This window comes from Molothrus aeneus, chromosome 12 (genome assembly GCF_037042795.1).
Source record: "Molothrus aeneus isolate 106 chromosome 12, BPBGC_Maene_1.0, whole genome shotgun sequence".
In the NCBI taxonomy this organism is placed as follows: domain Eukaryota; kingdom Metazoa; phylum Chordata; class Aves; order Passeriformes; family Icteridae; genus Molothrus; species Molothrus aeneus.
The window spans coordinates 915,001-927,912 of NC_089657.1; the positions used below are offsets into that span (position 1 = coordinate 915,001).

The 12,912-nt window shown below is 54.2% G+C and overlaps 1 protein-coding gene across 4 annotated transcripts in view; it reads right to left on the bottom strand.

Moving 5' to 3' along the window:
* Positions 1 to 12,912, bottom strand: part of GRM7 (glutamate metabotropic receptor 7) — a 196,259-nt gene that overhangs the window by 34,341 nt on the left and 149,006 nt on the right. For 3 of the 4 annotated variants that reach the window (XR_010784428.1, XM_066558431.1, XM_066558429.1), the window contains exon 8: positions 11,225 to 12,160. The exons of the other annotated variant lie outside the window; for it this stretch is intronic. Coding sequence is in view for 2 of the 3 variants with exons in the window: in XM_066558431.1 (XP_066414528.1) it covers positions 11,225 to 12,160 (936 nt within the window). In the remaining variant the exon portion in view is untranslated. The remainder of the gene's footprint in view (positions 1 to 11,224; positions 12,161 to 12,912) is intronic. 4 annotated transcript variants of the gene reach the window in all.

Here is a 12,912-nt window from a genome sequence, read left to right on the forward strand (position 1 = left end):
AGAAAAGCAATTTAAATGTCAAAACGATAAAAAAAGATGGTCAGAGCCGGGGTGTGAGCAGCAGCTGAAGCCCCACACGGGCTGGACCCACACAGGGCTGCTCAGATGCCCCTGCAGGAACCAAGAACCCCAAAGCTCCCCCTGAAGCTGTGCCAGCCACCAGCAGCATCTCCCTGGCTGAAAATGCCCTTTTGGAGGCTCTGCGCCCCGGGCAGCTCTGGGCCAGCCCCAGGGGGCTCATCCCGCCGGGGAGCACCGGGCAGGAGAGGCCGGAGCAGGGCAGGGCTGGGATGGTCCCCGGGCACCGGAGGTGTTCCTGCTCCCCAGCATTCCCCAGAGCGGTGCCAGTTTGCCTTTCATTAACTCCGTGACTGGAGCCAGCCAATTCTTGTTGCTACTGATGTGTCACAATTAGAACAGCGTTGCCATGGCAACTGCCCGGTGCATCATCATCATCATCACCACTGCTACCCCGGCTCCGCGCAGTCCTGGGGCTGTGACACGCAGATGGGCGCTTATTGTTATGCTAAACTGGCAATGGGTAATCCCACCAAATACAAGATCATTTAGGTGCTCATTTAAATGAGATTTAATTACCGAAAGTCTTGCGTTTCAGGAGCTGCCAAATTCCAGCCGCTCCACGATCCCCCGTATCTTTGGGAAGCACCCGCGTGCATCAGCCCAGAGCACCAGGGAAGCGCTTCTCTCTTAATTATCTACCGCTGCCTTTTATTGCAGGAATAAAGCAAACCTCCATCTCAGATCAGCCGCTGCGGTGACAATTCCAGCCATACCCAGACTCGAGAGGCGATCCCGTCCTGCACAGTGCCACCGCAGCTCCCACTCCATCCCCAGCCCCGAGGAAACTCTGGAATTCCCTCCCACACTCAGCCAGTCAGTCAGACCTCAGTCACCACCGCCATTCACTGCCAGGCATTCAGGGCATTTGGGGTGCTCAGACCGAGCAACCTGGGGAGAAAATCCCGAGTTTTACACCCAAACCAGCTCACGTGTTTAACTCCTCGCTGGCCTGACAGAGGATAAGGAGCTGCAGACACGAATGTGACTCTGTAACTGATTAATGAGTCTGAACAGGATAAAAAAGCAGAGCCTGGTTATGGTGCCTTGAGCGCTGTGAAAGCTCCCCAGGGCTGTTTGGTGCCCAGTGCACGGCACAGCTGCAGCCCTGCAGGAGCCTCCGGGAGCCTGAGAGCCCAAACATTGGGGACTGGGGACAAACGGAACCTGCGGCCAACGAGGGGCAGAGAGCACCGAGCTGGCTTCTGCTCTGAGCTGGGCCGGGACAGAGAGCACTGAGCCAGGGTCTATTCTGAGAGCACTGAGCCAGGGTCTACTCTGAACTGAGCTGGGCCGGGCTGAGCTGAGCCCAGCCGCTTCACAGGGACCTGACCCGGTCCCTGCTGTTCTGGGACCTGACTTGGTCCCTGCTGTTCTGGGACCTGACCCGGTCCCTGCTGTTCTGGGACCTTACCCAGTCCCTGCTGTTCTGGGACCTTACCCAGTCCCTGCTGTTCTGGGACCTGACCCAGTCCCTGCTGTTCTGGGACCTGACCCAGTCCCTGCTGTTCTGGGACCTGACCCAGTCCCTGCTGTTTTGGGACCTGACCTGGTCCCTGCTGTTCTGGGACCTGACCCAGTCCCTGCTGTTTTGGGCATCACCTCCAAGTCCAGCAGCATGGGCTGGGCTGTGGGCAGCCCCCGAGCCCCAGACCCCAGTGGACCATGGGCAGCCCAGGCTGGGCTGTGCCCCAGGAAAGGCTGGCTGGTCCCATCAGACCCAGCCCAGGCAGGCTCAGTCCCTTGTGCACCACCAGGGACATCTGCAGGCCCTGACCTCCCTTCCCTATCTGCACTCATTATCAGAGTTCATCTTCCAGTCAATAAAACCTGCTAAAACAACATTGATTCTCAAGTTCTGGAGAATCAAATCACTTGACTTCCTTGGTCCTCCAATTAAGGCACCAGAATAAATCTTAACTACTCCCTAATACCAGTTTTTACAAGACTTTCTTCAGCTCTAATCACGTTTAAGCACCTTGGCTAAAGGAATTGATTTCCATTGCTTTTCCTTCCTGCCACCCAGGAGAGTCTGCTGAGCCTCCCGTGCCTCTCTGCAGCTCCCTGTGAATTACTGCTGCTAGCTCTGAGGTTCAGCAGGAGCTGCTCCCACTAAAAAGAGCTATCTTGTCTCCAAATGATATTTAATTATCCCCATTAAACATTACAGGCTGCTCTGATGCTGGAGATGTAAATCAGAGGAACAAGAGGAAGATGAGAGCATATTGTTCCTCGCTTGTTTTGTCCTCCTACTCCCTCTCTTAAATAAGCGTCTCTAGAGGTAAGGCCAACGTGGAGCTTGTGAACACTCCAGTTATTCAATTTACAACACACACATTATTTTTCACTGGCGAAACCATGAGACTGAGCCTGGGCAGGGCTAAGCCTCAGCTTTCCTTGCTGTGGCAGAGGCAGCTGAAGACTGAGTGGATGGTGTTTAATGAGCAATCAACAGTGCAAGAAAAGCTGTTATTGCAGAAATATAAACACCCCCAAATCACTTTGGACACGGTAGGGTTGGGATGCACATTTTTTGCTTTAGTCTACAAAAATTCACTGTTGTTTCTCTTTAACCTTCTGCTAAGCTTATGCCTCAAAGACAAAACATGAGGCAATTTCTATGACTGAGCATGATGGTTTCTATTTTTATTATTATTACATGCCTACTTAAGCCACTTAAGCAACAAATAAATCCTGCAAGTTGATATTTTTGTGCCCATCTCTTGTGTACAGACTCCTATCTTTTGCTGTGCATTGGACAGGCCCTGCTGGACTGAAGATGGTCCTTGCAGAGCAGCTCTGTTCTCGCCCTGCAAAGGCAGCTGTGCCCAGCTCTGCTGTGCTCAAAGGAGCTGATGCTGGTGTCAGAGCATCTCCAGAGCTCTCTCCAGGATCCACAGAGGCCCTGCTGTGTGGAGAGGAGATTCCCTTTCCAGTGCCTGCAGCTCGGGGTTTGTTACTCTTTTTGGAGGAACAGGCTGAAAGAATGGAGGTTTAGATTGGATATCGGGGAGGAATTGCTCCCTGTGAGGGTGGGCAGCCCTGGCACAGGTGCCCAGAGCAGCTGGGGCTGCCCCTGGATCCCTGGCAGTGCCCAAGGCCAGGCTGGACACTGGGGCTGGAGCACCTGGGACAGTGGGAGGTGTCCCTGCCATGGCTGGGGTGGCACTGGAGGGGATTTAGGGTCCCTTCCAACCCAACCCATTCCCCGGGAAGCTGCCTCCAGGGCTGAACGCTCTCTTCACCCACAGTGGTTTGGGGCAGGATGGTGCCCTGGCAGTGCCCTGGGAAGTCACTCACCCTCTGTGACACCCATCCCATGAACTCTCTCCAAGCAAGACTTCCCCTGGCCCTTCCTGCCCCTCTCCTGGCAGTTCTCCTTGCTCCTTCCTTTTGTTCCTGTTTATTCTAAAACAAACAGAAGGGAAGCTCCACTCCAGCCACGAGGGATGCTCCTTCTGCAGGGCTGCTCCATTTGGGGCCCTTTGCTCTCATCACCCACTCACAGGAGCTGCCAGAAGTGCTCAAGGACCAATTCTTGCTGCTGAAAGCCCTGATCAAAGCAAACCCTGACTCCAGCATCCACCTTCACAAGGAAATTGAGAACCATCTGCATAACTGCCATTGTAGTGAAGGGACCCTCCAGGCTCTGCTGCTGATGAGCTCAGAATCAGCAGCCATTATTTCAGCCTCCAAACACCAGATTGTGTTTGTACAACACAGGGGCAGAGCCTGGCTGTGCTCTGCTCTCTCAGACCCGGGCTGTGTGCTCTGGGATGCTCTGCAGGGGGAGGAACTCACTCCAAACAAAGCAGCAGCAAAGGGAGCCGGGGCTTCCTGCAGCAGAACTCACCTGAGCTCCATCCCCCTGCCCCAGCAGAGCCCCTGTCCTGAGGCTGAGCCCACAGGGGACAACCCTGCAGGGACTGGCACGGGGAGTGACCCACAGCACCCCTGAAAGGGGGCTCCCCTCAGACATGCACAGGGGAGAGGATCAGGGCTGCAGGGATGGGTCAGTGCCTCTGGGAAACCACCGCTTACCTTAACCCCTGCACACACAGGAAATGCAAAATACTCCTTAAAATCACAGAGTCCCCTCTGGGATCACCAAACCCCACCACAGCAGCCCACAGCAGCCCCACGTTCACCAGCACATCAGCCCCTGAGGTGCCCCACTCCCCCTGGCTCTGGGCATGGTTTCACCATTCCTGTGGGAACACATGGTCACAAACTGACCCTGCCCTGCCTGAGGCTGCTCATTCTGTGATTTATTCCTTCCTGACTAACTCTGAGGAGCTGTTCCATAACTCCACAGCTCCCATGGGTGCCTGCCCCGAGCCCAGCACTGCTCAGCGTTAATCCCAGGACAGGGCTTTGCAAGGCTGAGCTTTTCCCTCGGCTGCCTCAGCAATTCAGCAACCTGGAAACCCCAGCCCTGCCCAGCAGCGTGGCACGGTCTGTGCAAGGGAAATGATGATGTCAGCCCAGTGGGTTTGACACTCAGAGATATCACAAGGCAAGCACGGAGAAAGTTTCATCAGCACAGTAATTACTGCCCTGGACTCCGCGGAGCTGCAATTATTTCCCGGTGAGGGGCTGTCAGCTTGTGCTGCAGATAAGAACTGTTGATAGGGCTGCCAGGGCCCGTGCAGGGTTGGCTTTTCAGATGCAAAACCCTCCTGGCAATGCTACATTTTCCAAAATAAAAAAAAAGAGGAACAAAAAAAGTACTGTCAACACTATGCATTAAACACCTACACGTTTTTCCCTTTAAAAATTGTGTTGCTTTTTAGCCAGAGGCAGTAAAGTGTGCACCAGAAATTCCCGGGGAAAAGGGACCTTCCTTCCCCCCTTCTCCTTTGTGGCATAAAGGGTGTGCACAGGGCAGGGGCAGCTGTGGCCTGCCCTGAGCTGGTGATGCTGAGAGCCACGGGCCAGTGCCTGTGCCGCAGGTGGGAAGGCACCAAAATGCTCCCAAATCTGCTGCTCCAGTCACACAGAGACTGCCCACACCTGGGGCTGGTGCTGAATGGTCACAACGGAGACAGAGAAACCTGGGGAGGAGCTGGGTGCAGCTGCCAGGGCTGCCCCAGTGCCATGGAGGGAGCCTCAGGCTGGATTTTGGGAAAGGTTCATCCCCAGAGGGTGCTGGCACTGCCCAGGGATGGGCACGGCCCCAGAGCTCCAGGAGCCTTTGGAAAACCCTCCCAGGGATGCCCAGGGTGGGATTTGGGGTATCTGGGCAGGGCCAGGGGCTGGGCTGGGGGATCCTGCTGGGTCCCTTCCAGCTCAGGATATTCTGGGATTTCCACCCCTGTGATGTCCTCTCCTTTCTGGGTTCCATTTCTGTTCCCATCTTCCAAATGATTTCTCTTTTCTGTCTCCTCAGCACAGCTGGGAATGGGAAGGGCTAGAATTATCCCAGCAAAGAGATCCCTCAGTGCCAACATCAGACATCAAAGCAGCCACTCAGAGGCTTCAAAGGGTCCCTGGTGACACAGCAGCCCCTGGGGATAGGGATGAAGCCACTTCTGCTTAACCGAGCCCGTGTCCCCTGTGAGAGAGCAGCAGCCCCAGCACGGTCCTGCTGCTCCCTGGCACAGAGAGCTCTCCAAAACCCAAACATTTCATGGGCTGGGGCTCATTGCCTGCCAGCTCTGCCCTCCCTGCACAGCCCCGTGCCAGCCCTACCTGCTGTGCTGGTGGCACTGCTGGCTGGGGGAGCCCCCCCTGCCAGGTAATTATGTGGAACACGATTGTGGCCTTGGGCTCCTCCTGCTCAGTGTTTGCAATTAGGTTTTACTACAAAAGTACATATTAACATTAAAGGAGCATTACAATGCAGCAAATGTGATAAAGCAGAGCCACGGTTACTGCACCTTCTGCTTCTGTTCTTTCAAGAATCATAATCACCGTTAATTTATGGTCTTCTGAGGAGCATCTAATTACTGCAATCAGCCCCGATTTCACTCTGCGTGTGCACGAGTGCTCCTCCCTCCTCTCAGTGCCTGCCCTGCTGCAGACAGACACAGACCCGCAGCCTCCTTTGCCGGGCAGTGCTTGGGGGCAATCCCCTGCCAGGACCCAGCAAAGGCAGGAACCCCTTCCCAGAGAGCCCTGCTGGGGAATCCAGCACTCTGGGGAACCCGTTCATTCCCAAATGTCTTTGCTTTTTCAGGACACCACGTGAGGAGCAGAGGCTCCTTCCCCAGCCATCCCCGGCATGGGCAGCTCCAGTGCCAACTCCAGAACCTTTCCCAAGCTCCAGTGCCAAATCCCCCCCTCTCCCTGCTGCCCCTGAGTGTCAGCTGGGGACACCCACCGTCCCAGGTGCCCACCTTCAGGCACCAAGGTTTCCTTGCCGTTTTTCTTTCCCTTTTGCAGCCTTGGTGGCAGAGGGAGCTGTGCCAGAGCTCCTGGTGGCTCCGTGAGCACTGGGAACCAGCCCAGCCAGGAATATTCTGTATTTCATGGGTGTTCCCCCCTCCAGGAGCCTCAGAGGCCATAGCCCAGCCCTAGCCAGGGGTGCTGGGTCTGTGAGTGTCTGTGCAGGGAACAAAGCTCCCCCAGAGCACCAGGGAGAGGAAAGCAGGAGAGCAGAGACCAGCAGCTCCAGAACCTCGGTTCCTGCAGCACTTGAGCGACACAGATGGGAATGCTGAGCTCCTGCTGAGGGTTAAACCATGGCAGCAGGGACACCTTAGAAACCTCCCAGTCTGTGACTGCTCACAGCCCCCTTCCCACGGGGGAGGCCAATGAGGGCAGGAGGTAATAAGGGAAATCTCACTGAGAACTTCACCTTTACAGCAGCTGGGCTTGGAATTTTTGTTCAGTTCTACAGAAATTGGAACTGAAACCCTATAGACACTCAAAGGTTTTCACCAAAGGGTTTTTATGCACTTTTCAGCAGTGTTGTTATGTAACCTGATAAAAACCTAGGCCAGGATCACCTTTGTAGTGAAGGTCATCAGCCTTCCTAAAATTCCACTGAGTATTTCACTCCTAGATTTCAGAGAACACCTAATTTCTCCTCAGTTAAAAGGTGGAACTCCAGCACTCCACAGAAGTGGATTTTCTTGGATACCCTGTGCTTTGAGGCTCTCCAGAGCCTGGAGCTGCTCCTCAGTTCAGGCTTCACCCAGGACAGCTCCAATGCCAGACCCCCAAACTCCAGGCTGCTCTCAGGGACACAGTCCAGGCTGGATGGAATCAAGCACTTCAGCATCTGAACATGCAGATAATGAAGTGATGGGTGGAGTGAAAGCGCATCAATGAGAAATTCCTGGGGTCAGAATCCTCCTTTCAACAAAAATGATAAAAAAATTTAAACAAAAGCTGCATCCACAAAAGCTGTCCCTGGGAGAGCCCCAAATCATGGCAGAGCCAGGCACATTCCCTGGGAGCCTCAAAGCCTGGGTTCCTCCACCATCCCACGGTGTGAAACTCCAACAAATGTTGCATTACATTCCTCATAACTCCCAAATCCACAAATGCAGAGTTGCTATAGCAACTGTCAGCCCAAGCCTTCCCAAGGGAGAAAATAAAAGTGTGTCCTACCTGGCTAATTGGTATTTGTGTTACAGAGAATTGAGGGGTAACTTAGTTCCACCAAAAAATAGAACAGAGACTGAAGTGCTCCTGTGCTAATGTGACATTATTTAATCTGAACAAGGACCCATTTTGCATGTGTCTTCAAATTATAGTATTTATGGAACACTCAACACAATAAGTAAAAGTGTTGCTGCCAAATATGCCTGACTTGCCCTGCTTATTGATTTGAATAAAAGGGGCACTGAAAAAATAGAGAAACAAGAAGGAAGGTGGAAGATCTGATGGGATTAGGCACTTCAAATTTCATTACAACACCTACAAACCCCCCCTCCACCCAAAAAAAACCCCAACAGTTTACAACTGAAAGCTATGCAAAAATAAGCTGATGGAAGGTGACAGCTCTTTTCCCTGTTTCACCTTTTCCCTATTTCTCATGACTGCAGGAAGAACAAAGCTCCCAGGCAGGACAACCACAGTGGCTGAACAACAGTCACCCCTCACTCAGAGGCACAGTTAGAACTGTTTTAACTTGGAAAAAGCCCTGAAGATCATTCAAGGGAAGAGCCCCACTGGCAGAACGTATTTCAGCACGCTGACAGTTCTCACTGGCTTGCAAACACATCCAGCAATGGATTTGTTTAATCTCAGCACAATTACTGAATAAAAGCAATCAGAGCTCTGAGGCAGCAAAACCTCTATGAAACATGAAAGCATAACAATATCTCTGTCTCCATCAGCCCAACGACACAATCTGAGAAAAGGAGAATTTAGGGAAATATTCAGCTTCCCTGGGCCTCCCCATCCTCACAGGGCAGAATTCCCTCTGTATATCCAGTCTAAACCTCCCCTCCTTCAGCTGAGAGCCACAGTGGCTTTCCATCAATTACAGTCCAAAGGAAGGACCTGTCTGAGCAGGGACAGCACAAACCCTGCCCCAGAGCTGATACAGCATTTTTAGGACACACAATGCATCCAGGATAACAGAGCCCAGAGCTGCACAGTGCCCAGGGAGAGCAGGACACACAATCCATACAGGATAACAGAGCCAGAGCTGCACAGTGCCCAGGGAGAGCAGGACACACAATCCATCCAGGATAACACAGCCAGAGCTGCACAGTGCCCAGGGAGAGCAGGACACACAATGCATCCAGGATAACAGAGCCCAGAGCTGCACAGTGCCCAGGCAGGGAACAGGACACACAATGCATCCAGGATAACAGAGCCCAGAGCTGCACAGTGCCCAGGCAGGGAACAGGACACACAATCCAGGATAACAGAGCCCAGAGCTGCACAGTGCCCAGGCAGGGAACAGGACACACAATGCATCCAGGATAACAGAGCCCAGAGCTGCACAGTGCCCAGGGAGAGCAGGACACACAATCCATACAGGATAACACAGCCAGAGCTGCACAGTGCCCAGGGAGAGCAGGACACACAATCCATCCAGGATAACAGAGCCCAGAGCTGCACAGTGCCCAGGCAGAGAGCAGGACACACAATCCATACAGGATAACACAGCCAGAGCTGCACAGTGCCCAGGGAGAGCAGGACACACAATGCATCCAGGATAACACAGCCAGAGCTGCACAGTGCCCAGGGAGAGCAGGACACACAATCCATCCAGGATAACACAGCCAGAGCTGCACAGTGCCCAGGGAGAGCAGGACACACAATCCATCCAGGATAACAGAGCCCAGAGCTGCACAGTGCCCAGGCAGGGAACAGGACACACAATCCATCCAGGATAACAGAGCCCAGAGCTGCACAGTGCTCAGGCAGGGAGCAGGACACACAATCCAGGATAACACAGCCAGAGCTGCACAGTGCCCAGGCAGGGAACAGAACATACAATCCATCCAGGATAACAGAGCCCAGAGCTGCACAGTGCCCAGGCAGAGAGCAGGACACACAATCCATCCAGGATAACAGAGCCAGAGCTGCACAGTGCCCAGGCAGGGAGCAGGACACACAATCCATCCAGGATAACAGAGCCAGAGCTGCACAGTGCCCTGGCAGGGAACAGGACACACAATCTATCCAGGATAACACAGCCAGAGCTGCACAGTGCCCAGGCAGGGAGCAGGAGCTCTGGAGCTCAGCATCCCAGCCATGGAACCCCTGGGATGTTGCACCGTGGGAAGGATGAGCACATCCCACATTCCTGGGATCCACGGGCTGCATCACCAAACCAAGCCCATAAATCACAGCTGAGCCATACATCACAACCAGCCACACCTTCCCTCCTTTTCTGATGTGGACAAAGAAACAGGATGAGTGAACTCAAGCTGTATAAGGGTCTGAAATCCGCTTTTACCACATGCCACCCCCCATGTGCCTCATGGTTCATCTCCATCCTGGAGACACTCAGATTTCTGGCCTCCCTCCACCTGCTGCAGCAGCTCCTGCTCGAATTATTCACCTTTTATGAATTAGCTGCAGCACTTTGCTAGGGTTTGGTTGCTTTGTTGTTGGAGGTGTTATTCTCCACCCTGAACAAGGCAGGTGTTTACAATATGCCTTCCACCCTACAACATTATGCTTGTATTTATCGATAGAATGAAATAAATCCATCCCCTGGAACCCCAGTGTTATATATAGCCCCATTGCTCAGCTGAAGAGATCGTGCTGCATGAGACTTTTCAGCAGGTGCAATTTCCATTTCAGCAGACGTGCACGGCTCAGCTAAGGCACAATATTTTCCAGAGGGAATATCTGACAGGAAATCAGTGGCAAGCACCAAAAAGCACAATCCCTGCAGCCCCACCCAAAAGGAGTGCCAGAAAAGGAGGAAAAGCAGCAAAGCTCCTGCAGCACAGCCCTGGGCAGGGCAGGGCAGGGCAGGAGGGGAAAGCCCCAGGAGCAGGGGCTGAGCACCGAGCCTGGTCACAGAGCTCAGGAGCTGCAGAGCCCTGCAGGGACACAGGGACAGGGACACAGGGACAGGGACACGGGCTGGGCTGGGGTGGAGGGATAAAACACACTGACAGCAGTTCAGGACAGCCCAGTATTACCACTGCTCTCTAAATACTGCACTTGGTGGTGTTTGCCAAATCCCTCTGAAATGACAGCTTTTCTCCAGGGAGAAATAAAAGTGAGTCTGCATCATGGAGCATCAGCTGGAGCCACTGGGCTCAGCCCCTGGAACTCAGGACAGACCTTTACACCGTGGTGTAAATGTGTCCTGGGGCTGCTCTGTGAGCAGAGCACTCCTCACACTCCACACTGCCCTCAGGTCCAGAGGCACAGGAGCTCACCTGCGCATTTTGACAGTTCTCTTGCTTACATGTGGTATTCAAAGTGATTTAGTTAGGAGATGCCTCTTTGTGGATAATATGACAGCTAATTCCCACTTATCCTACTGTAAAGAAACAATTGAAAGAGATGCAACAATAAAACTAATGGCTAACGTGATTGCTATTGATCATTTGCCAGTTCTTTAAATGAATGTCCCACGAGCTAAACGGGGAAGGAAAACAGTGCCACAGATTGCCCTGAGTCAGGAACAAGTGACTGGAGAGCTCAGCTGGAAATCCACGGAGAGCTGAGCACCAGCACACGGCTACAAGCACAGTGGATCCTGGGCACTCTCACCTACCTTTTCTGCTGACTGGGCAGTGCCAAAAAATATTGGAATGAAGGCAAGCCATACTATACAGGTAGTGTACATAGTGAATCCAATGGGTTTGGCTTCATTAAAATTCTCTGGGACCCCCCGAGTCTTGATGGCATACACAGTGCACGTCACCATGAGCAGAATGCTATAACCCAAGGAACAAATGATTTGTAGATCCGTAATGTCACACTTGAGCACTCCTCGGGCCTGCTCGGGGTTCATAGTTTTCTGCTCATCGTAATCCACGATGATGTTGGGCGGGTCCACCGCGAACCAGATGAAGACGCCCAGGAGCTGGACGGAGATGAGGCTGGAGGCGATGGCCAGCTGCGAGGTGGGGCTGATCAGCCGCGGCGCCGTCACCGACTTCTTGCCCTGCTCGAAGATGCGGTAGATGCGGTTGGTCTTGGTGAGCAGCGCGGCGTAGCTGATGCACATGCCCAGCCCCAGGAAGATCCTGCGGAAGGAGCAGACGGCCACGTCGGGCTTGGCGATCATCAGGAAGGTGATGATGTAGCACAGGAAGATGCCCGTCAGCAGCACGTAGCTGAGCTCGCGGCCCGAGGCCCGCACGATCGGCGTGTCGTTGTAGCGGATGAAGGTGGCCACCACGAAGATGGTGGCCACGATGCCCAGCATGGCCAGGAAGACGGGGATGACGGCCCAGGGCGAGTGCCACTCCAGCTTGATGATGGGGATGGAGCGGCAGCCGGTGCGGTTCTCGTTGGGCCGCTCGTTGTAGGAGCACAGCAGGCAGGTGACCTCGTCGGCCTGGTACTGGTACCCGTCACACAGCTCGCAGTGCCAGCAGCACGGCATGCCCTTCACCATCTTCTTCCTCTCGCCCGGCCGGCACGGCTGGCTGCACACTGAGGGGGGCACAGCACGCACGCCCCCGCCCCACTGCATCTCCTCGATCTGGGGAACAGGGACAAACAGGCTCAGGGTTAGGCCTGGCTTAGGGCTGGCTGCACACTGAGGGGAGCACAGAACACACAGCCCTGCCCCACTGCATCTCCTCCATCTGGGGAACAGGGACAAACAGGCTCAGGGTTAGGCCTGGCTTAGGGCAGGCTGCACAGAACACATAGCCCTGCCCCACTGCATCTCCTCAATCTGTGGGACAGGACACACACAGGCTCAGGGTTAGGCCTGGGTTAGGGCTGGCTGCACAGAACACACAGCCCTGCCCCACTGCATCTCCTCCATCTGGGGAACAGGGACAAACAGGCTCAGGGTTAGGCCTGGCTTAGGGCTGGCTGCACAGAACACACAGCCCTGCCCCACTGCATCTCCTCCATCTGGGGAACAGGGACAAACAGGCTCAGGGTTAGGCCTGGGTTAGGGCTGGCTGCACAGAACACACAGCCCTGCCCCACTGCATCTCCTCCATCTGGGGAACAGGGACAAACAGGCTCAGGGTTAGGCCTGGGTTAGGGCTGGCTGCACAGAACACACAGCCCTGCCCCACTGCATCTCCTCCATCTGGGGAACAGGGACACACAGGCTCAGGCAGCCACAGATGTGAGCTGGGAAGGAAGGGAGGGGACTCGGGGACCCCCAACACACAAACCCCGAGTGGATAAAGTTCCCATGGCAGAGTCCCAAAATCTCACCCTGGTGCCTCTGTGTGAGCTCTACCTGTGCTCGCTGCCTCCATTTCTCATTTC